The following is a 25,635-nucleotide window of genomic DNA, read 5'->3' on the forward strand; positions in this document are numbered from 1 at the left end:
CTGGGATTGCACTTTTGCTTGGAATATCTGATTGGCCGCAGGAATAAATTGATTGCCTTTCTGATAATAAAAACGGGCAACTGCTGATGAGGTGCACTTTGCCTGTTTTATGGCATTTGTGCGATGATTTGCCCACCCTAAATTGCTCTGGAATAAGATTCCCAGATACCTATAGATTTTCACTTGTTGGATTTCTTGCCCTCTTATTTTCCATTTCTCTAATTTCCAACCATTCGAGAAGACCAAAATTTTTGTCTTCTCGTAATTTATAGAGAGTTTGTTACATTCGCAGTAAAGGATCAGAGAAGATATAAGACGTTTCAGACCCAAGCTCGTTAATGATAGTAGAACGGCATCGTCTGCGTATAATAACAGAGGAACTGGTTTCTGATTAAGTTTAGGGGCATGTGATTCTATTTTTTGAAGGTGATCTGGCAAGTCTGATAAAAATAAATTAAATAGAAAGGGGGCAAGAATACACCCTTGTTTTACCCCTTTCGAGTTTGGGATGTCTGATGAAAGGTGACCTTTGGTGTTAAGTTTGACTTGACAGATATTGGAAGAGTATAAATTTTGTATTAGAATCAATAAGCGCTGGTCAATTTTTAATTCTGCGAGTTTCCTCCACAGCTTTGGGCGGTCAATTGAGTCGAATGCACCACGAAAATCTACAAAAGCAGCATATATCTTAGATTGCCTTTGAGATCTGTATTTTTCAACCAAATGCATAAGTATAAGGCAGTGGTCTAATGTAGAGCAACCTTTGGAGAAACCTATTTGTTCTTTCCCTGGTAAATTTAGATTTTTCATCCAGGTGAGGAGTTTAGATAAAAGGTGCTTAGCGTAGATTTTCCCTATCACTGATAATAGGCTTATCGGTCTATAATTCCCTGGTTCTTTTGGGTCGCCATTTTTAAAGATTGGGATAATTATTGATCTTAACCATATCTCAGGTATGATCCCATATTTATCTATGAGAGTAAACAAGTGAGCTAAGGGTTCTGCCCACCAATCTATATAGGTCTTAAATAATTCTATTGGTAGACCGTCTGGCCCAGGAGATTTCCCCGATTTGAAATTTTTAACTATCTCTCTAATTTCCTCTTCTTCTACCCTTGGCCACTCCTGGAGTTTATTGATTTTATTTTTAGTGGTTTCATTTCCTTTAAGTTCACTGTGTAGATTGTTAAATACAGATGTAAAATATTGGGACCATTTGGATTCTGCAATTGGTGGTAGAGTTAGTTGATTTTCGGCTTTCAATCCTCCGTACACTAGGTTCCAGAGCGCTTTGTTGTTTTTACTCTGAATTGAGTCGAGTAATTGTAGCCATTTTTGGGTTGCATATTTCTGTTTCTTTTCGGCCAGAATGTAATGATATTTTCTTTTTTCATCAAGATAAGAGGGCTCTAGTTTAGTGCGATTATTTTTAAATGTTTGGCGCAGTTTTCTTTTTAGCTGGAAACATTCATCATCAAACCAAGGGCTAGCGCTATGTTTAAGTACCCAAGCTTTAGGTGGAGTACCGAGTTCTACGAACATTTGGAAGATTTCATTATAAATTTTCGGAATATCGCTGTAGGAATTAGCGGTCTTTAAGTTGGATAATACTTGCTTTCTCAGGTTGGCTGTAAGTTTTTGCCCCACTGCTGCGCTCATTTCCTGGGACCATTTTAATTGGGTCATTTGTTTGTATTGAGAGGGTTCTATGATATTGTGCTTGGTTATTTTGGTTTCATCCTTTAAGTTAATAGACAACAATAATGGCTGATGGTCGCTTTCAGTACGCGTTCCAATTTTGAGGTCTATGATCGAATTTATAATATTATAAGGGACAAGAATATAGTCGGTGACACTGCATCCTCGGGGGGAGAAGTATGTAAACTCCCCGCTTCTATCGCCTTTTGTTGTACCGTTCACAATCTGCAAATTAAAGTTGTTACATAATTCAAGTAGGCGTAAGCCTTCGTTGTTTACAACCCTATCTCTGGAGAATCGTCCTATTTTCAGGGCATGTGCGATATCATTATCAGTGTTCCAGTTTAGTTTGCTACATAGTTGTTCATTGTTGGTTCCCACTCTGGCATTAAAATCACCTGCTATTATCAATGAGGCATTTGGGTATTTGTCGGTCAAATTTTCTATATAAAAGGTTAGTTGTGACCAATTATCACTGTTGCTGTTGTTTTTGGATGGGGGGATATAGACATTTACAAGTAGCAGAGTATCGTCTTTTTGGGTTAAAAGTAGAGCTTGTGCAAGTGGTAAGCATTTTTCTAGCTGCTTGATTTCAAACCCTAAGTTATCTTTGATCATACAACAGAACCCTGCTTTCGGCCGGCCCTTCATGTTTGTTTTCAATGCGGGTTTCGTATAGGAGGAGAATCCATTGATTTTAATATCTCTAGTTGACCATGTTTCTTGTAGAAGTATTAATTCAAAATCTTTAAAGAAGTTCATTAGGTCTGGGTCTCCATCTTTGTTTCCCCACCCTGCGATATTCCAGGACAGCAAACGTAGGATCCGTTTTTGAGTTGGTGGCTGGTTGATGGCATTTAGTCATTCTAGTTCTGTTATTGAGTCCAGCGAGGGATTTTGTCTTGTGCCAATACAGCCATTTGTCGTTGCTTTCGGTGGGGGACATAATGGTGGATCTTTTAGATTCTTTTTTGGAGTGCGGGAAATTAAAATTTCCTCCCTTTCTTGATTTTCTTCCTTAGCTGTTCCTTGTTCCTGAGAAATTTCTGTGGTTGGTGGACTATTATGGACAGTAGGACTGTTTTCAGTCTCTACTTCCATTTCTTTAGTCTCATTTGATGTTGAGCTCAGTGTGTCAGGTCTGTTGGAGGTCATCTTTTGTTCGGCAATATTAGAATCCTTTGTAGTACTTAAATAAGGGGTACCTATTTCGTTTGGAGCTAGTATTTGATATCTCAGCCAGGAATTTGTAGTCTCATTGCTGGAGTTTTTCCTTGTCATTTCGTATTTTAAAGGAGGCTGGATTTGAAGCTCTGCATCTATGCATCTGAAAGTTCCATTAGTAGCTCTCTTTTTGACTATGCATTTTGGGGAGAGGGCTGGTAAGTGTGGAGTTTGATTGTGTATTGTTTCTACTGCATTTTGTTGATCTTGTTGGTGAATTTCGGTCAATCTGGCCTGTAGTTTCGTCAGTTTACTGAGTATGTTTATTTGTTCTTTATCTGGTAGGTTGGTAAAGTTACTCAGCAGATCTTCTTCTTCTGGGACTGTCCAGTCTGTTGTGTCAAGGGCGAGGCTGTTATTTGATGCTACAATCGCATGGTTTGGGAGCTTGGATTTTTCTTGCGTGATTTCCCGGATAGCTGGCTGCGGTTTCTCCCATCTACTGGGTTCTTCCACGGGAGTAGGGCAGATATCGGCTTCTGGTGGAATGGCCTTGTTCATCTTGTTCTGTCTTTTGGATGCAATCAATGGTCTGAGTGATATATCTTCAAAGTGTCGACGTGGAATAATTCCTTTCTGGGCTAGATGAGCCTTTTCCCTTAAGATTTTGGTTGGAATTCTATGACTACCAAATCTTAGTAGTACTTTTTTGGAATATCCATCGTTAGTGAGCCTCTTGACTGCTTTTAAGTCAGTCCTTCCCCCCTCAAGGCCTAGGAGCAGATTTAGATGATGTCTGGCCCAAAAGGATGACTCCCAGTAAGGTAGGGGCCCTCTGTATGGAAAGATGTGGAGAACAATCTCACATGGCCTCAGTATCAGGTTGACTGAGTGAGGGGGGCTTCCTCTGATTTTTGGCTGGTTTAGAGGTATAAATTTGTGTTTATTCTGTTTATCTCCAGGGCTTGTTAAGGATGGCAAAAGGGGAATGAGTTGCCTCCTTTCATCTGGGTTATCCAGCTTCTTGAAGATGTTTTGTAATTGTTCAAAGATTTTTTGAATTGTTTGAGCAGTCAGTAGGCAGCATTCCTCCAGCAGCTCCACCTTTCTATCAATTAGTACTTGTGCCTCGGTTATGGGAGTAGTAGCCTTATCCTCGTTTATTCCTAGGGATATCTCTTCAACTGTCTTTCCATGTAAAGAGTTGAGGAAGGTTTTGGGAGGAGATATGTGCTGTTTTTGAGGTAGCAGATAATTATCTAGATTACTCTGTTTGAAACCAGAGGGCTCTGCGTCAGTTTCTGTATCAAGACACCTGAGTCTTTTGGCTCTTCTCATTGCAGATTCTTCTTAAATCAATGAGATCAGACTTCTAAATAGAGTGATGAAGTGTTAAAGTTCTCAGGTCGCAATCTCATTCAATTTTCATTCAGTCCTAGGTGGGCTGCTGCGAGGAGTTTAAAACTGGGTCCAATTAGAGCACTCCTTTGCAGTACCCCCCCCCCTTCTTCTCAGTTTGTTAAAACAACTGAGATGTTTGGGGGTCCACGAAATTAAAGGTGGTGGGAGAAATTTGTGGTTTTATGAGTTTGTAGTTTTTAGGGTTAAAAGCCCATTAAAAGTCCTTTAAAATCCTTGGAAAATCCTTAAAAGTCCTTAAAAAATCCTTGGAATAAGTTTATCACGCGGAGTCAATGAGAAACTGGGTGGGAGTGCCTTAAAGCCCGGGAGGGGATGTCTGAGAGCCTTCGTTAAAACTTCATTAAGTCCCGGCACCGAGGAGGATAAGATAAGATGCTCAAAAGCACAACAAAGTAGTGAAAGGAAATAAAATCCAAAAGAAGGAGAGGAGCCAGCAACAAAGGCATTTAGTTAAAAGATTTCTTTGAGCTCCGATAAGAGCGTCTTACCTCGGCGCCATCTTTTTTCCTCTCTGCCTGCCTAAAAATAGCTCAAAAACTTATTTGCCAAACATTTTGTGATTTTTTGAGCAAAACTAAAAAAAAGCTCAACTGTTCTGTCTGGATTTTCACAGTTTGAAATTTGGCCACCCTATCTAAGAGCTCCTCTGGATCTAGCCAGAGTCCCATCAAGTGTGCAGCCTGTTTGGAAACCTACAAGTAGGATACAAAGGTCACAAACTTTCCCCAACATTTCCACCCTTCTCCAGCACCTAGTATCCCTAGTACAGTGGTACCTCGGGTTAAGTCCTTAATTCGTTCCGGAGGTCTGTACTTAACCTGAAACTGTTCTTAACCTGAAGCACCACTTTAGCTAATGGGGCCTCCTGCTGCTGCCGCGCCGCCGGAGCACGATTTCTGTTCTCATCCTGAAGCAAAGTTCTTAACCTGAAGCACTATTTCTTGGTTAGCGGAGTCTGTAACCTGAAGCATATGTAACCTGAAGCGTATGTAACCCGAGGTACCACTGTATTCATCAAGAGCTTCCAGGCACATTAGCTCAAACCCCTGACAAGTATGATATTTTCAAGCTTCCCTCAACAATCCTAGTAGCATGGTTGAAATTTGACTGCTTTGCTTCGTTTATGATTATTACACCATTTCGTTGAATAAGTGCAACTGAAAACCTTGTTTTTCATGGGCTTCATTTCATTGGCTACAATGTGGCGGGGAGATTACGTGCACCAGATCAAGGCTGGCATAGAACTCCTGGGTTCTCCTCAGCAACTGAAAGGGCCTTGGGTTCAGTGAATCCAGTGCTGTCTCTATTCTCCCCATTCCTCAGAATGCTCATTTTAGGGACATAACACTGGCTCCTACCTGTGAAATAACCACCAGCACCAGCTCAGGACCTGTGGGACTATCTGTGGGTAGGGCAGGCCCTCTTCTGTAAGGGAAAAGGCACCTCTGCTCCATCTTATCTTCCTCCTCTTAATGGATCTGGAGAATAGCATTGCTCTGCTCATAGATGTTAGCAGGTGTTTAGACTCTTGCCAGGTTCATCAAACAGGATTTCTTTAAAAATAATGAATTGTTTCTTAACTCTCAGCTTCAGCTCCTTTTACAAGGTTTTGCTATGAAGCCCTTAGTGGTAAAAAGTTAATGGGACTCTAAAATTTGTTTACAGCAGTAAAATGATTCATCTGAGGCTTAAAGTATTTCATTGCAACCTTAAAATGTGTCTTATTGATGCAAGGCTATCGAATGATTTAGGTGGATATAACTCTGCCATCTGTAAAACATTAAATGCTTTAAATGCATATTTAGTCTAAATTGCCGTTTTCTGTAAATGCAAGGGGTCTTATGAAGGGCAGCAGGCAAAGATATACCACACTCCTTGTAAGGCAGTAAATTTCCTGCCTAAGCTTTATTATTGTTATCTTTCTCATTTATTTACACACATACCCCACCCCGTCCTGTTTTATTATACTATACATAAATAGAATGATCCATATTTTCCACAGAACTATCTTTAGCACTGTTGGTGTAGCGTTTTATTTGTTTATAGGGCCATCTCAATGAAAGGACTGGATCTTCCCTTTGCAGCATATTTCTAAAACAAATATTATGGGGTTGTGATCATTTATTTATTTCTTTTGCTAAGTAATGAGGGCTAAGAACAAAAATTGAAGGTTATTTTGCTATACTGTGTGAGATAAAACCCATTTGCTTCCTAGTTTTGATTGTCAGAGAGGAGTCACTGGTAACTGTTTCTTGTTACGCAGTGGCAAGGATCTGTGGCCAGTTTATACTGTTGCTGTTATTGTTATATGATTTGTTAGCTGCTTTGAGGCTTAAGGAAAAGGCAGGATATAAATCCTAAAGTATGTGTTTGTGTGTGTGTGTGTGTGTGTGTGTGTGTGTATCCTTTGCACAATGTATAATAAATTATGTGTGTAATTTATTATTTTATTATTTGCACTTCTGTGCTGCTTTTCATTATATAGGCTTCCAAAGCAGTCTACAAATATTAACATGCTATTATATCAGTAAAAGTACATACAAAAGTAAATACAATATATATATTCAGAAGCTGGAATGACTAAAGCAGTGTTAGGGCAGCTTCCATGAGGAATGGCTGTTGACATCAACAGAGTGAACAGCTGATCAGCAGACTTGCCTTTGCACAGTGCTATCTGCAGTCCTCCTCCCACCTACTAATATAGAAAAGTGAGAATGGAAACTCCCCTTCCCTTTCTATGGTCATCCCATGCCTACTGTCAGTTTTACATATGAACCACCTCAAAGGCCAGGAGTAATCCTGTTATATAAATAACCCTTGAAACATTAAAAGGTAAAGGTAAAGGACCCCTGACAGTTAAGTCCAGTTGCGAACGACTCCGGCGCTCATCTCACTTTGCTGGCTGAGGGAGCCGACATTTGTCCGCAGGCCGCTTCTGGCAAAACCAGAGCAGCGCACGGAAACACTGTTTACCTTCCCGCTGGAGTGGTACCTATTTATCTACTTGCACTTTGACGTTCTTTCGAACTGCTAGGTTGGCAGGAGCAGGGACCGAGCAACGGGAGCTCACCGCATCGTGGTGATTCAAACCGCCAACCTTTCGATCGGCAAGCCCTAGGCTCAGTGGTTTAGACCACAGCGCCACCCGTGTCCCTCTTTAAATGTTTAGAACCCTTCTAAGCTTCCCTGTGTTCTCATGATGCAATGGAGCTTTCTGATAATCTCAGACTCCTTCATCACCACCAAGGGTGTTGGGATTTGTAGTTTTAATTCCTCTGTGCCCAGTCCATTAAACTAGGAAGAATTAAAGATTCCAGAAACCCCAGAAACAGAAGGAGGGAAGCCGATGGCAGGCATTGCTGGGAAAAGCAGGCACCAGCATTTGGACTGAGCCTGGTCTTTCTGAGAGGTCTCAGAAAAACCCTGAGCCCCCCCCCCAACCTCCCACCCTGCCCGGATTTTCTGATAAAGCTCAGGAAGACTGGAGCTGTTCTGTATTGAGGTGATTTTATATACCCATCTATCTCAACTGATGAAAAAGCATGCGTTAATCAACCCTAGAACTGAACCTGAGGCTACTTTTCACCTATTACAAACCTTTTTTCATCTTGTAAAATCATATCAAACATCTGAATTGTATCAAGGCTTGTGAAATTTTGCATATTCTCACTTGATGTTTGGCCTAGCAATGAGTCAAAAGGGAATTCTGTAACTGGGTTTAATGCTGGGATGAAGTGATTTCCTCCATCCTCTGATTTTCTGAGTTCGGAATGGTACTGAGCTTCCTAGCACTTGTTGTGATGAAGCAACTATAGAAACACTTATTTGGCATCTCTCCTGGTTGAAATAATGCCTGTTTATGTGAGGTCCCCATGGAATATCTCATGAGCACAAAAGTCAGGAGTTGCTTACTTAGCATGGGTTGTTATTTCTTCAGTACCCACAAATATTCCTGACAGGTAGATGGCCTCAGGCTTGAACACCTCTTGCTGTATGCTTGCACCATTTTGTGGCAATTTCTTTCATTCTCTTGTGGCCTCTGTGGATACGCTTTCACCACTGTGATGATGCATTCAGCAAACAGATCTGGCAAAGTGGATGTAAAGCCAACTGTTTCAAATAAGCATTGTTTTCTTGACATGTTTGGCAAAGGCTAAGGACACATGGTCTTTTTTTCTTTTCTAGGATACTGTTTGCATTGGAATTCCTGTAACCAATCCCACAGCTGATATTCTGGAATTAGAAGTGGAACTAATAGATCCTGTTACACTTAGTGGTGAAAGAAGCCTTGTTCTCCAGCCAAAAGAAACATTTCACTATGAAGTAAAGTACTCTCCAGCTGTTACTGGAGTGTCGGATGGAAGGTAAGATCTACAGTTGTGGCTGCTAAAACAGAGTTTCACTAGATCTATCGTCCTTCTTGTCACTTTAGCAATATTATTTAATTGCCTTTATTCTACTTTTTTCCATGAAACATCATTTTAATAAAGCTTGCACTTCGCTGAGCAGAACTGACTTATAAATGAAGAATGGATTTAGTTATTTTCTGTAGTTGGAGCTGCTTTCTCATGCTGCCTTTTCAATATTAATGTTAACTTCAGATTGGTAGCTAAATTATTTTCCATATGTTATTTACTATAAATGATGTGATCCAAGACTTTTGTTTTGAGATTCCTGTGAACTAAAAATAATTTACAGCTTAATGAATATGGAGGGCATTTAAATTAAAGATGTCTAATCACGATGGAAACCTCAGTGAGGCTGCGGTATAATAATTAGAAACAGTAAGATTGTTGACCTTTTGATCTTGGTTCCTGCCTTATAGCATGTTTTCATAGTCTTCAGCTGAACCAGACTACTGAACTCTGCCAAACTCTTAAGTCACTTATTTATCGGATGCTTAACTAAACTTCTAATATGAAGTCATGTCTAATAGAGCATCATGGCAAGGGGAAGACCAGATTGGCTCCATCTATCAGTCAGCTGCAAGGAGCTTTCTTTCTCCCACCCCACCCTGCTACAATGGGCACTTGGCTCCATCTTCAAAGTTGAAGGAATGCATACTCTACTCAAAGGCCACTGGGAGGCTGCTCCCCCAGAACATCATGGCAGAATAACAACCACCCTGGCCTCATCCATTGGCCAATAAAGGGGCAGCTGTTTCAATGTTTGCTTTCTACTACTACTATTACTGATCCCCATTTCTTTTTGTTGTGATCTTTAGTTGAGGGAAGTAATAAGAATAACACTTCTGTGAAGGCTTTTCCACCACCTTTACAAATGGCCCCAGCCCTCACAGAACACCACAACCTTTAGAACTGTTGTGCACAGCAAAGTCATTTTAGTCACAACTACTTATATCTCTCATTTCAGTGTTGTATTCCAGTCAGAGAAGCATGGAGAGTTTTGGTATGCACTGAAACTGAAGGCACAGAGACCTCGGTCCACAAAATTGCCTATAGCAGAATGTGAACTTGGAAAGTAAGTGTAGGATTGTTCCTTACTTTAGCTCAAATATGATGAAATATGAAATAGTAGTGCAATATCTTATTATATAATATGTTATTATCTTCCTCATCTGACTACCTTGGTGTTTTAGAAGAGATTGTTTTGGAGATGACTGCAAGGGAGTTGAATGATTGCAGCCAGAAAGATCATCAGCTTAGCTTGGTTGATGCCTGAGGAGCAATGTGTAGATCAGTATAAAGCAGTGTAATGGAATTGGACTGATTCCCTTAATCATTTGACTCTGTTGAAACTCTGTACAGACTTTAAATGTGAAGGATACTTTGGACACCCTAGTTCAGAGTTGCTACTACTCTATCTCTCCATTTACTTGACTAAGACCCCTTGAATATTGCCTCGTAGCCAGGTTCTGCAAATATACCGTATAATAGAAAATAACTGAAGTTACACAGGTTGGGAGAATAGGTCTCAGGTATTTTCTGTTATTCCTCCATAAGGACAAATAGTACTTTGTGCTTCAATAACTTTTGCTCTGAGAGGTCCCGCTCACATGATGAAGATTGCCATCGTGTTGTGAGCTGCAACATCTTATGAATGCTTCAATCACAGCAGGGGGAGAGAGCAGCAGAAATCACATGGCCTGTAAATTTTTCTTCGACTAAATCTTTACTATTATGAAAAATTGGTGGAGATAAGGAGTCTGCAGTAAGGTCACTGCACCCTTTCTCTCTCTCTCAGGTATAATTCAATCATATTGTTTCTCAGAATGAGGTCTTAGTGGGAGCTGTGAGGATGCAATCAGGTACAGCAACGTGCTTGCAATCACAGTTTTCCATCATAGACCTTTAGCTTGTCCCATCCAGCATCTGCTTTTTTCTTTGCTCTTGTCCTATGATTTATAGTGACATTTTTTTTAATTGAAATCATTCTGAAATTATAGCGCAATCCAGATCAAACCAGTGTTGTAATACCAGGTGACCTTTACCTTGGAAAACAGTTTTTTTTAAAAAAACACTGTATCTTTTGTACGTCCATTTTCAAGAAATGCAAGAGCATTGAGGAAGAAGTACATATTGTTGCGTTGGGTGATTTAAAAAATATGGTTTTGGTTTCATAAATTACTAAAGGTTTCAAAGTTGTTGTTTTTTTAAAAAAGACCACCACAACCACAACATAGAGCAGAGTACCTAATTTATATGTAAGCTTAAAGGTTGATAATTCTGCCTCAGTCATAAATACAAAGGCTGCCCAAAGAGCAATTGGTAGTTAACACATGTGGACAAAAAGCTGGGAGTGAAAAGGGGTGGATGAATCATCTTTTAAGTGGAAGGCATAGAGCGGTCATCTTGTTTGAGTCCTCAAGGTTACACAATGATCAAGAGGAATTGCAGGTTTATGGCATTAAATCAAATGCTATTGGAGGAGTCAGTTAATTACAAGTTTCCCTTGCAGTTTTTTTCATTGAAGGGAAATACAGGTATCATCATTTATAGTTTGGGCATCATTAATTTTTCTACAGTTTTACTGAGGGTAGACTCTGTAGCTTTTATGGACTCTGTTATATGGCTATTTGTGATCTTTTCTTGTTATATTTCTGTTTTAACAGTTCTATAATTGATACATAGCTTTATTTATTTATATTTATTGTATTTATCTCCCTTCCTTGAACAGAGTCCACGGCAATGTACAGCCAAGGATAAAGTACAAAATTACATTCATGATAAAAAATATATACAAAACTAAAATATTCACAAAGTAGCAGTCTATAATAACCCAATCCATACATTGAGTCGGTTGGCTTAGAGGAGGCACTTCTTTAGCTAAATGGGCCCTGAGCCATTTAGGGTTTTGTAAACCACTGAGCCGTTTAGGGCAGTTGTAAACCACTGAGCCTCTTGGCTTGCCAATCAGAAGGTCGGCGGTTCAAATCGCTGCGATGGGGTGAGCTCCCGTTGCTCGGTCCCAGCTCCTGCCAACCTAGCAGTTCGAAAGCACGCCAAAAAGTGCAAGTAGATAAATAGGTACCACTCCGGTGGGAAGGTAATTGGTGTTTCCATGCGCTGCATGGTTTTGGTGTTCCATTGCGCCAGAATCAGCTTAGTCATGCTGACCACATGACCCGGAAAAACTGACTGCGGACAAATGCCGGCTCCCTCAGCCTGTAAAGTGAGATGAGCGCCCCAACCCCAGAGTCATCTGCGACTGGACTTAACTGTCAGGGGTCCTTTACCCTTTTTTTTTTAGACCATTACCAACATCTTGAATTGGGCCCAGAAGCTTACTGACAGCTAGTTCTGTGATTTAAGGAACAATGTTGTCTAACATCTTGCTGACCCTGTTGATACCCTGGCAGCTGCATTCTGCACTAACTGCAACTGCCAGACCATTTTCAAAGGTAGCCCTACATTAATACACTGCAGTAATTCAAATGCAAGGTCACCAGAACAAAAGTTACTGATACCACACTATATTGGTCCAAGAGTAGCCATAGCTGGAAAAAGGCACTCCTTGTCATTGAGGCTTCCTTGGCCTCTAATGACAGTGGGTTAAGGAATACCCCCAAGCTATGTGCCTACTTCTTTAGGGAGAATGCCACCCCATCTAGAACAGGCTGTCACACCAATAAATGAAATACTCTTAACTCACCCTATGGTGAAAACTGGATCAAAGGTATAATCTATGTGTCAGGCCACAATATATTACTATTAGTCTTGAAAAGAGAGCTACATTGATTATAAATCTGTTAGGTGTCAATTTAATAATAGAGGAACAGTGATCACTGATAATGTGATACTTCACATTGTTCAAAATGTTAAAATTGATTTATGAATTCCATTCAGTGCCTATTACAGCTATTTAAATATGGGTACAGCTATAGCTCAAGAAGTGGGGATTCAATGCTTAAGGCCCCTGTTGATCTAGTTTGCTTAAGGCCCCTGTTGATCTAGGCTGACAATTAAAAGATTTTAGATAGCAGGTATAGGAAATATTTGCTTAAGATCCAAGAGGGCAGCTGCTAGTAATAGTAAAAAGTTTTGTTCTGCATTGATCATTACATTACTTTCTAAATACACAAGAATAATCTTATCGGAATATTCAGTAGAACCTGAATCAATCCCAGTACTTAATAATGATGTAATAACATGATTTTTTATGCTTGTTGCAGATGGGTCCGTCAAAATATCCAGCTGGTTAATCCTACATATGAAATTCTGGAGCTGAACTATATGAATAGCAATACAGCCCATTTTATTATGGAGATAGACCCCGAAATCCGTGTAAGTTGAAGAACAAAATTATTTTATTATCATATGAGATAGTACCATGCAGGAATGTAACAATTATGGAAAACATGTGGTGTGGTGGCTTTATATGTTAAAGGCAAGAAAACTCTGGACAAATAGAAACAACAGAGCATGTGCTTCTACAGTGCCTGTATTACAGAGACATTTATACTAGCTTCATCTAACCATTACTGCATAAGGGTGCACAGGACAATTCTTTACCTTCTTGCTACTTTCAGATGCCAACCCTGCTACAACATACAGTGTTGGCAGATTCTGCACAGCAGTGCTTAAAATTATTTGGACGATGACCTGTGTCACAAACTAGATTTAATGAGCGCTCATATCAGAGTGCTCTGTAGACTGATAGCTATAGTCTTATATATGCTAACCTCTTATGCTCTGCCATTCCTGTCTAATGTTCCTAACCCTTATTTTAGACTTTCCTTGCTCCCTTTATATTTTTATAGACTTTTAATTCTTTTTAGTTTTTCAAACCGTTTTTCAGATTTTAAATGACTGTACTGGTCTATGACCGTAATTAAGATTTGGTTTGATTTGTATATTCAGATTGTATTCTGAAGCTTTTTGAGCAACAAGGAGTAGTCTCTAGACAGAACTTAATAATCTGATGTTGAGAAAGCATGCAGTAGCTAGTTATTTTTAAAAGTCAAGACAGAGGCCCGAGAACAGCATAGATGCTGGAAAGAAACAAATATACCTTAGTGGAGCATTGATATTGGGAACTAAGATCCCCAAGAGAGATGTAAAAAGAGAGTATGTAACATGAATCTCAAAGAGCAGGACTGTACAACCATCTTAATAATAAAGTATCAGAGTACAGAGAAGGATGAACCCCAAAGATGCTAGAAATGAAGAAGCTTTAATCTTGGAGACAAGGGATTGCCAGCCATTTAAAGAAAGATTAAGCCAAACTTCATAATGCGTAGAATCCAGGTGCTGCCATCTAACACAGAATTGTTTTTACTTTTGGAAAGTTAAGAATATTCCTTTTTAAAAGTGTTCAGGGTTATATTTAAAGGTAACTCCATTGAAAGATGGCCACTACTAGGAAGAGCATGGTGACATTCCTGGAAAATGAAAACACCAATTATGACAGTTGAATAGATTTTGTCACTGAAGATCTTATCCATTTTTCTGTCATGAATTGAACACTATTTTAGGACTCTTGTTGCCATAGCAATAGGACCCAACCTGCTTAAAAGATAAGAATCCGACAGCTTTTAGAAACAAGTGGGTTTACTTTCACACTAAATATAGATTATTTTTGCATGTTTGTTTTTACAACATCCTTATGAATAATGATGACATATAAACATCTGATAATGAATTGGATAAGCTGAATGGAGGGAAACAATTGCTAAACGTCCTCAACAGTTTGTGATCTATAGAAGTCAAAATTCATTATCGTTAACTCCAATCCATCTCTGGGTTAATGATCTGACCATAATATGGATGAACCTGTTAGAGCTCTTGCAGAATCTTTCTACAGTAAATAATATAATGAATCAAGATTATAGAGTTTGGCTACTTGCACAAATGCTGGTTTGTGAAATGATTAGTAACAGAGAGCAGCCAGCTTTTGCTTATTTTATAATGAGGTGTTTAATATACTTTAGATTGGATATACTGAATACAATAAATTGATACTTGGTCTTATTTTCTCAGTCTGATATCATATGATTGGGAAATGTTAAGTGCTTAAAGGAGAAAATTTCTTTTCATTTTTCAAAGGTGACAATAAAACTGTTAGAGAGGCAAAAGGGGAACAGTGGATGTTCAAAGCATAGGTTTGGAGCCAGAATTTCCATGAGCAGAAACGCTTCACCTCCACTCTCAGGATGTGCAACAGCAAGATACTCTGGTTGGAGAAAGCAGGGGAGGCACTTTTCCCCCAATTCTAACCCTTGCAGCTTCCTTTGTCCCATGAAAAGCTGTGCAATCTGGGCTTGGGAAAATCAGCAGAATAGTGTGAGAGGTGGCACGGGGGCTGCAGGAGGAAGGACATCTCAGCGGCAGTCACCTTCTTCCTCCACTGGGCCGGTCAGAGTAATTCAGAAACCTTCTCGACTTGATATGTTGCTGCCAGACATGGTAGACAATGCTGGATTAGATGGAGCAGTTTGTCAGATTCAGTATAAGGCAGGTTCAGGTGTTCAGGAACTTTTAAACTATGTGATATAGACTGTTAGTGTTATGTACTGATGTTCTCACCCTGGGCCAGCAGGGGGCTACTGTAGATAGGATCGAAGGATCGAAAGTAACATTCAGTGATTGGATAGTTTGTATGCAAATGAAGGATCGAAAAGTGACGTTCTGGATTGGATAGTTTTAGAAAGTTGCAACAGTTACAATTGTTCTGGAGCTCTATATAAGCAGGCTGACTGAGCTCCTCAGTTAGTTCTGTTCCAGCTTACAAATAAAGAGCTGCTTTGGAAGAATCGCTGTGTCATCTGATATGTTCGCCCACAACTTAACAGTTAGGTCACAGAATCATAGAACTGTAGAGTTGGAAGGGACCCCAGAGATCATCTATTCCAACTCACTGCAATGCAGGAATATGCAGCTGGCCTGTACAGGGTTTGAATCCACAACCTTGGCATTTCCACGCCATAGGATGTTGAGATGGGCAGCTGAGTCCCTTCTAGAAATAGTCTGTCCTGTAGATTCTACACACATCAGGCTCCAGACTGGGAATTTGAACCATGGACCTGAGAGTCTCATTAACTGTCAGACAGGTTTTTTTTATTTGGACATTAGTAGTTCTGTTCATTGTCAGACAGAACAAAATCCATTGCCAGCAACATTTTCTGCCTCCAAAGATAGAAACAGTACTGTGGTTTTAGAATGTTGTGTCCTTTCCATTAATGTTTTATTGAAGCTGAGTCACTGAGAAGCATCTTTTCTATGTGTTGTTTATGTATTCATGTTGTGCTGGTTCTTAAAATGCAAGGTCCTTTGTAAATTGTTAGAAGTTTCTGAAAGGTAGAACAAGCGAAACATGTACCTATCAGATAAAATGCCTTTGTGGCATTTAAGATAGACATTCATGTTCTGAAGCAAAATAAATTAATTTTGTCTATTAAGCTGTTTGCTTTTTCTTGGCTTATGATAACAAATTTCTGCTTTGTTGTAATGTAGCGTAATATTAAGTCAAAAATCAGATTTTTCTGAATTCAATAAAATGACCTTTCTATGTATTGAATATTTTACTGTTCTGTTTCATCAAACTGAATAAATATGCTGAAGCGGACATTTTCTCATTCAGTTTGTTTAATGTAAAATATATTAAACACTTCATTATAAAATAAGTAAAAGCTGGAAGTGTTCTGTTACTTACAATTTCACAAATCAGTATTTGCATGCATAGCACTATGATCTTGATTCATTATATTATTAGCTTGCTGCAGATAGATTTTTGGAAGAGCTCTAACGGGTTCATACATATTACAGTCAGATCATTAGCAGAGAAATTGATTAAACTTAATGATAATGAATTTTGACTCCTGTAGCCTGCATACAAACTGTCCAGGCAGTTTAATATACCCTTCCTGCTTTCAGCTTTTCTAATTCATTACCAGATGCTTAAATGCCACCACTATTCATGGCACATTATCTGTAAAGGCACATTAAAAATAAATTACCTAAATTTACTTCATGAAAGTGTTCAATCCCAAATGCATTAGTCTTCAGCACTGGGCATGTGAATTTCAAACACTTCCACTTCTGCCTCTTTCTTAAAATATGGTGGCTTTGAGCATTTTTAGTAATCAGCCAGCTGCCACCTTTTTGCTTCAAGAGAACCTTCAAAGTGCACAGGATCTCAGATTCTAATTGAAATTGTGGGACACCCATACCTTTAGCATCTCTATAGTATATGAATTTAGCATCTCTATAGTATATGAATTATTTTAGAAAAGATTTTTTTTATCGAGTACTGATCTCTCACCTTTTGAGCTTAACACTTGATTATTTTCTTTAAAAGCTCTTAATATTGCATAGAAGAACAACTTTTTAAAGATGAATTTTCTGCTCCACAGAATGCTAAACATAGTTGCCTGTGTATAGTTAACTGTAGCATGGTATTTCTGGAGCTAGACTGAGGCAAGGCTTCTAATAGTCATATATCTTCATTATAAAAATCTAGTTTTGCTGGGTGATGCCCAAGTATAATCAAGGAACACTAACTGTGATTTAATTGTATATGCCAGCTTGCATTTTGTGTGGTTTTGTATTTTCTCTCTTTGGACTGAAGCCCACCTGGAAACCCTTGAGTGAAGGGTTTGATATAAGTTGCCTAAATAAACAAAATAAAAAATAAAAAAATAAAATAAAATAAATAAGAAACTCATCACAGGAAACAAGCTGCTGGGGAGGGAGTCAGCGTAGGAAGCCATGCCTTTAGCAGCAGCCTGAGGGATGCCAGATAGATATCACCAAGTCCTGACCAATAGAGCAAATTTCATTGTAATCAGCCTAATAGCAAAGAAGCATCTTGAAATAACAATAAGGTGGACCAGCTTTTGGGATAAGGACTGACTTCTATAAAAGCTTTGATCTCAGCTTACCCGGAGGGGGCCCAGGGTCTAACTGTCTTGCATATGTTTTATGTGATTCTCAGCAAAATTTATATTTCATGTTCAATGCATGCACAGTTCTGAATAACAGCTTGTGAACTTGAACCCTGAACAAAGTATACAGATATTTCCTTCTGTGCTTTGACAGTACCACAGTGCAGTCTCATCTTATTATGCTCAGTTGCATTTGTATGAGTTTGTAGGTGAGCACTGTGAATACAACAAAGGTGTTGTGTGTTACACATTGTGTTGTGCCACACAGACAAGTTTCACATTTAAACTATGGTTAGTTTAGCAACACTCGTGTGGATGCTTATATTATTGATATTAGTCATCGGGATCTTAATATTCTTAACATGCATGAATATATTTATTATTAACATAAAAAATGAGATCATGCATTTGCTTTATATCCCATGTAAAAAATGGTTTGGGAAACATTTATTGGATATTTTCGTATTAAAATGCAAAAACAACACAACAACGACCATGTTTATCTTGTATCCCTAACTGCTGTTTAGATCTGACTCGTTCCTTAAGTGAAACATACAGTTCCCTGGTTAAGGAGAAATCAGACAAAAAGAAAAACATGGCAGCCTTTATATTAGCAAAGTTGAAGGTTACGTTTGGATGGTGTACTAGAAAACCCAATTAGAAGTTGCAGCAACAATATGTATGTTTCAGGCAGATATGCTGCTGGATGTCTGGCACTAGGCTGCACGTGTACCAAGTAATTTTATTCTTGGATTTAGATGTTAGATGTTATCTTATCACCATATAGTTGGCCACTTTGCCTATCCCTATGGAATTGTGAATCCAACTCTTTTAATTTAGAGTAAGCACATCACAGCATGGTAGTTTATTTGAGCCCATATAAATGTGCCTAACTGTAGATGGAAAACAGAGACAACAGCACATACTGTAAATATATACTGCACATTGCCCTTTAAAAATGGTATCTGGCTTTTTAATTGTGCAGCTATAGAAGACTTCTAAGCATCTCTGTAATGTGAAAAAAGAAGATATAGTGGCAGTATATGACCTGAAAGACTACAGCTCTCTTTCTTTCATCCATACTTTAAAAACAGCCTCCACTTCTTTCTTTGTGGCTAGTAACACAATCTTTTTCGTTTCTGGGGAATACATGTGCTGCAACTGCCGCTAAGCACTGTTTACTGCAGTACACTTTATCAGTCTTAGCAGATCCTGCATGCTGAGAGTGAAGAAGGCATACAGTGGAACACATTAATTACGTAAACATCAACAGTGTTGATACAAGGCACAATAAAAGAACTGGCTCCAAAATAAAATTGATTTTTATTTTTCATTTCCTCCCCTCCCTCCCTCTCTCTCCTCTCCCTCCCACAATGTTTGTGCAGTTGGTTGTAGCTCCTCATTCCACCACTGAAGTACCAGTTCAGTTTTGTCCTTCTGCCCTAGGAAGGGCCAACCACACAGCAAAAATCACTTTCATGTGCCCACAGGTATGGATGCTCAATTAGATTTGATGAATTAAATATTATCTAGCATTGTAAAATATTATGATATGGTCCAGCGGCAGGAAAAGTTAGCCTAGTGTACAGTATTTCACTTGCCAAAGCTTCTATCCTGCCATTCTTCCTGAATGACTAGCCTATAGATCAGAAACAACATGGGGTTGCAGAGGCTGAAGAAAAGTGCTACTGGGCCTGATAAAGCTCAGGTCCTTGTGATTTTAAAATCCTGCTCAGAGGTTATTGGAATGCTGATTTCCTTGATTTCAGCAAGGCATTTGACAAGGTGCCCCATGATATTCTTGTAAAGAAGCTGGTAAAATGCGGTCTTGACTATGCTACCACTCAGTGGATTTGTAATTGGCTGACTGACCGGACCCAAAGGGTGCTCATCAATGGTTCCTCTTCATCCTGGAGAAGAGTGACTAGTGGGGTGCCACAGGGTTCTGTCTTGGGCCCGGTCTTATTCAACATCTTTATCAACGACTTGGATGATGGACTCAAGGGCATCCTGATCAAATTTGCAGATGACACCAAACTGGGAGGGGTGGCTAACACCCCAGAAGACAGGATCACACTTCAAAACGACCTTGACAGATTAGAGAACTGGGCCAAAACAAACAAGATGAATTTTAACAGGGAGAAATGTAAAGTATTGCACTTGGGCAAAAAAAATGAGAGGCACAAATACAAGATGGGTGACACCTGGCTTGAGAGCAGTACATGTGAAAAGGATCTAGGAGTCTTGGTTGACCACAAACTTAACATGAGCCAACAGTGTGACGCGGCAGCTAAAAAAGCCAATGCAATTCTGGGCTGCATCAATAGGAGTATAGCATCTAGATCAAGGGAAGTTATAGTGCCACTGTATTCTGCTCTGGTCAGACCTCACCTGGAGTACTGTGTCCAGTTCTGGGCACCACAGTTCAAGAAGGACACTGACAAACTAGAACGTGTACAGAGGAGGGCAACCAAAATGGTCAAAGGCCTGGAAACAATGCCTTATGAGGATCGGCTAAGGGAGCTGGGCATGTTTAGCCTGGAGAAGAGGAGGTTAAGGGGTGATATGATAGCCATGTTCAAATATATAAAAGGATGCCACATAGAGGAGGGAGAAAGGTTGTTTTCTGCTGCTCCAGAGAAGCGGACACGGAGCAATGGATACAAACTACAAGAAAGAAGATTCCACCTAAACATTAGGAAGAACTTCCTGACAGTAAGAGCTGTTCGACAGTGGAATTTGCTGCCAAGGAGTGTGGTGGAGTCTCCTTCTTTGGAGGTCTTTAAGCAGAGGCTTGACAACCATATGTCAGGAGTGCTCTGATGGTGTTTCCTGCTTGGCAGGGGGTTGGACTCGATGACCCTTGTGGTCTCTTCCAACTCTATGATTCTATGATTCTATGATTCTATGATTCTATGATATTGGATCCTTCAAGGGTAGTCAATTTGAAAATGCACATATTCTTGATTTTCAATTAGGTACTTGAGATTTGACTGAGGTTACTCAGAGTTATGGCTTTGTTAACATTCAGGAAAGTAATCTAAATTGCCACTGTTCTTTCGAAAAACCTATTAATGACTTTTAAAAATACAAGTCTCATATGCTAATGTCCTATTACAAAGAAGTGCTTGAAAACACTAGATCTAATTTTACTTAAAGGTTTCTTCAAAATATTAGCATTTCCTGCCTCTTTACTGTGTTGAATTTTGAAAGGGAAATAACTAAGTTAACAAGATTCATCTCCTTCACCAACTCTACCTTACTGAAACCTGCAGTCGGAGACAAAATAAATGAGCTAATATTATGACACATGCTGTAATGTTTGCATGTTATTTGTGCTTGAGTAAAATGTTTGGTTTCTGAAATGCATATTATTTTCTTGTTGGGTTATTTGATTCCCTAATCTAATGGGATTAGCACTTCAGCTGATTACTAGCTAAAATGTATGACTCCTTATAATGTAGCAAAACCAATATTTTTCTGAAAGTTTGAAGTGATTTACAGACTAATCCATAACCAAATTAAGCCAAATTGCTGGATTCACATCAGAGTCCTTATACTTTAGCCTTGGAAAGACACATTTACCTGGAAACAAGTCTTGCAAAACACAATGGGACTTACTTCACAGTAGACAGCTATAGGATTGCACTATTGCTATTGGTATATTTTAATTCCACTGATTTCACTTTTAAACCCCATTCATCTGAAAATCAAAGCAGGTAAGTTTAGTTTGCTTGACAAAGTATACTGTTTGGATTCTTTTCTCTCCTTTAACATGCATTTGGAAGAAAAACAGCAAGAAAAACTAAGTGCTAGCAGTTCTGGTATATATGGTGTATATACAAGGACAGTTCAAGAAGATGAAGTGCTATTATTCTGTCTGAAACCATGATAGCTCACAGAACTTTGATCAATAAATTAAAAAGTCTTGTTATTTATCAAATACCAAAGCCATAAAATAAGCAAATAAGTCACTGAAACCTTTCAGGTTCAAATTGAGGACTGACACTCAATTTTTGTCAACATGCCTCTCCTGTCAAATAGTGGCAAATCTTCAAGTTTTATCTCAGCCAAACCTTTAATCAATATCTCATCCTTTCACTTGCTGTGTCCAGCCCTCTCAACCTTTTCAGTGTTTTGCTCTAACCTTTGTAACTCACTTTGCTCTTTTCATCCCTAAATCATCTGAAACTTTTGAATTATCGACTGAACTTCATAAGAGAAAGGTATTAAACTATTGCATGATGGTAGCAGATTGAATATACATCAGCATTACGTTTCTACCATTCCAGTGCCAAGATTATTTGAGAAAGGCTTTCAGGGGTCCTTTTCACTGTATATATAGGAAGCCTGGCAAAACTTTAACCTTAAAAATTGGCATTGATTTTCTTCCCTTGATTCCACTGATTAAATGCTTCTGAACGGACACTTTAAGCTGTCTCATAGCTGAGTAACTGACTAATATAAAATCAACTAATGACAGGACTTATAGGACAAGGCTTAACTGTTTCTGATTGTGCCTCATTGCTGAATTGAGAGAAACCACTATGGGTTATTATCTGCTTCGTTTGTTTCTGGTTTGCAGCTGTGCGAACACTCTACAATACGAATTTGAACTCTGACTGCAATCACTTTGTTCTTGTTTTTGATCACTGAAATTAACTTTGTTGGAACAGCACAACTGAAATGCCAGGATGAGTAGAACAGTTAGTCAAGATACTAATATACTTATAGCACCTAGTTTTCCCGGTAAACCAGCAATATCTGTATGTAATGGGGTGAGACTAATAATACTGAGCAGTGTTAGAGACGAGCAGGATCTATTATTAGAGTGTCAAGTATTCTTTGATTACATTCTTTTCAGCTTCTTCTATTTAATATGCTGCTAAGAATAATGCATCATCTCAAATTCACTTCAAAAAATGTAAGCAGTGAAGTGGCTGAAACAGCTTTCCTCTAATGCTTAATTAGCTTATTACCAATTAAGGGTAACAGGTGGAATGTATGAAACTTTTTTAAAGAAGGAAGCCAAATAAATTGTGCTAGAATTGGCTTGCTATCTATCTAGTGCTGCAAGTGAATGGTCTTCCTTGCACTGAGCTCTGAGTTTGCATTGGAGTTGCTTATGTATATAAAAACCCCTTGACTAGTGCCATCATATTTTTACCTGAAGCTTAACATTTACAGGAAAATGAAAAAAAGCAAACAAACAAAAAAAGAAGTAGTAGTTTCTGATTAAAATGTGAACATTGTTATTCTTACCACAGCTTGAGGAATGGGTATTTTTATTGTCTGGGGTTGGTCTGATTCCTCAGCCATTGGAGCCATCTTGTGTGAGTTCTTGCCTTGGTCACCATTCTTCTATCATCATAAGCTTCAGGAATCCTACATTTGAAGACATAGTGTTGGATGTCTTTTTAACAGGTACAGTAGATTCCTTTTATCATTATGCAATATATGTTGAATGCTTAAGTCCTTATTGTTCAGCTGAATTCAGTATCCAAACATGTTGCTTTGCCCAAACAATAGGGGGTTGAGCATTCAGCACATACTTTAATTTGAGTGGAAATCTTTGCCAGCCCCCAGGCAAAGAAGTGTGTTTTCTTCTTGGGCACAGAAGGATTTATCTGTATTTACAGTTGGTGAACTAAGTTCTCCGGGGGGGGGGGGGAATATCATTGCTGGATCCCTCCAACTCTAGCCAAAGTAGGAAACTACAAGGAAAGCAGCTTACCAGCAAGGGTGCATCTTTTGCTAACAAGCCAGAGCAGGTCGGGTAGTAGACCAGGGCCCCCTAAAACGGTTCCAAGTCAGTCCTCCTTCTGTAACTTGGATTGCTTTTGGCGATGGGCCACTTTTGCCTTTCTTCATCATTTTGTCTGACAGCATGTTTGTCTCTACTGGATCAAATGCTTGAAACTACTATTATATGTTCAGCCTTTTCTACAGATACCTGCCACCATGGGAGCAATAAAGCACAGCTTCAGAACAAATAAAATTCCACTGCGAAGCATCCATAGACAGGTTTTTAAAAAACAAAACCCTAGACAAATAAACAGGTTTTCACCTGGCCCCTAAAAGAAGACAAAGACTGCCCTAGGCAAGTCTAAAAAGAGGATGAGGTTAGACAGTACTTCCCTCACCTCAAAAAATGCATGGGACTTAATGCTCTGAAGTTAAATTTAATGAGTCTAGGGCAGTGTTTTCCAACCTTGGTTCTCCAGCTGTTTTTGGACTACAACTTCCATCATCCCTAGCTAGCAAGACCAGTGGTCAGGGATGATGGGAACTGTAGCCCGAAAACAGCTGGAGACCCAAGATTGGGAAACACTGGTCTAGGGATTATTCCTTATCATGCAGGCAGTGACCGTTTTAGGTGCAACTGATGTGTATGTCCACGACTGCTCTCATCACGCCAAACCTGGAAGTGACCATGTCACAAAAGGGGGCAGAGTGGGGTGGGGATGGGGTGGAACAGGGTAGGATGGACTTATACAGGACCTTCCGATGTGCACAGGAATCCAGAACATAACCCGTGTACCAACTGGTTGCTACCAATATGGCATTAGTGAAGTTTTGGATAAAATTCTGTTGTTCTAATCTATTATCTGTTGTTGAGTGCGGAAGACCTATATCTCAGTGGTAGAGCAACTGCTTTTCATGCAGAAGGACCCATATACAATCCCTGAATCCTGCAAGTGGGATTGAGAAAGAACTTTGTAACCCTGGAGAGTCACCGTCAGATGGGCCAGTGATCTGACTTGGTACAATTCTTCTTTCTCTGATGAGACAGTGAGGAAGACATTTCTTGAGCTACAGAAATGTTTCCAAGTAGCTTTAAAAATACACCTTTCATATGGCTCTGAAATGCAGCTGAAGTGAACAGACTCTCCTAAAAATTATTCAGTAAATCTGAAATATTTAATCTCTACTTCCTCCACCCACTCCAAATTGGCTCCAAGCTTACGTGACCCTTTCTATATCGTACTTGGTGTCTGTGTGTTTAAGACTCTATTTAGTGTGCCTGGGTAAAGCCTGGAATACGTTTGGGGCTCTCCTTCTGTGTACTCTGGGGACCAAGATGAAAAAAGAGCATTAAAACAAACTGACAGACTGCCAAGCTGCCTCCTCCTTCAAGAAATTCCTTCCTTCTGAACATCACTTATCGAGACCAGTTAATATTGTGTTGGATTCGAAGATGTGTGAGTGAAATGAGTTTGCTCTAGTGCTATTCCATGATTTGGTATCCAAGCGCTGAAGGAAGAAACAGTTCACCAAAGTATTTGGAGCTGCATTGCACAATACAATACACCTGTCTGTACATGGGATTAGCACAATTCTGCACTGAAAAGCAAGCACTAATGGTTGATGTTCCCCATTGGAACACTAGGATTGCTCTGCCGTGAGAAACTGCATGAACCCCAGGCATTTGGGACTTGAATCAGCCTTTTAGTTGACCCAGGATATTTTTAAAATCTGAACCGGAGAAGTGTAATGCACATGGTTAGGAAATGGCTATCAACAGTTTTATGCTGCAAGCATATTGATGACCACATTTTTGGAAAGAAGAGATGTGTTACTATTACACCATTTCATTCCGCACCATTTAGAAAACAGCATGTTTTGTCCTGATTTATCATTCAAGTCAGTATCTCTTCTGATTTGCACAGCAACAGAACTATTATAAGAAGCAAACCGAGTCTAAACACTGTGCCAAATGGCGTATTTAGAAGTATCATTGTATGGGGCTGCTATTTGTAATGTGCTTTCTTAAAACAGTTTCCACAGAAATGATATAAGAAGCGACCTTCAATATAATCCCTGCAGAAATCATGTGCACAGATGAATACTATTGTGGCAGACACCAAGCAAACTTGGGAGAGAAAGGCACAGTAAGAAGAGGAAGCAAATAGGAACCTAGGACACATCTTATACAGAGAAGGACCATTAGTCCATCTTCCTCAGTATTGTCTACACTGACTGGCAACAGTTCTCCAGGTTTTCAGACG

The 25,635-nt window shown here is 39.3% G+C and overlaps 1 protein-coding gene across 1 annotated transcript in view; it reads left to right on the plus strand.

Annotated features, from left to right (window-relative positions):
- The window catches only part of CFAP47 (cilia and flagella associated protein 47), a 178,948-nt gene that overhangs the window by 106,792 nt on the left and 46,521 nt on the right, over nucleotides 1-25,635 (plus strand). Inside the window, exons 52-56 of the mRNA XM_083438942.1 lie at nucleotides 8,470-8,648; nucleotides 9,658-9,765; nucleotides 12,917-13,028; nucleotides 19,012-19,116; nucleotides 22,894-23,050. Of these exons, the coding sequence (XP_083295068.1) occupies nucleotides 8,470-8,648; nucleotides 9,658-9,765; nucleotides 12,917-13,028; nucleotides 19,012-19,116; nucleotides 22,894-23,050 (661 nt within the window). The remainder of the gene's footprint in view (nucleotides 1-8,469; nucleotides 8,649-9,657; nucleotides 9,766-12,916; nucleotides 13,029-19,011; nucleotides 19,117-22,893; nucleotides 23,051-25,635) is intronic.

Source organism: Podarcis tiliguerta (assembly GCF_965153285.1).
Source record: "Podarcis tiliguerta genome assembly, chromosome: 4".
NCBI classification, from domain to species: Eukaryota; Metazoa; Chordata; class Lepidosauria; order Squamata; family Lacertidae; genus Podarcis; species Podarcis tiliguerta.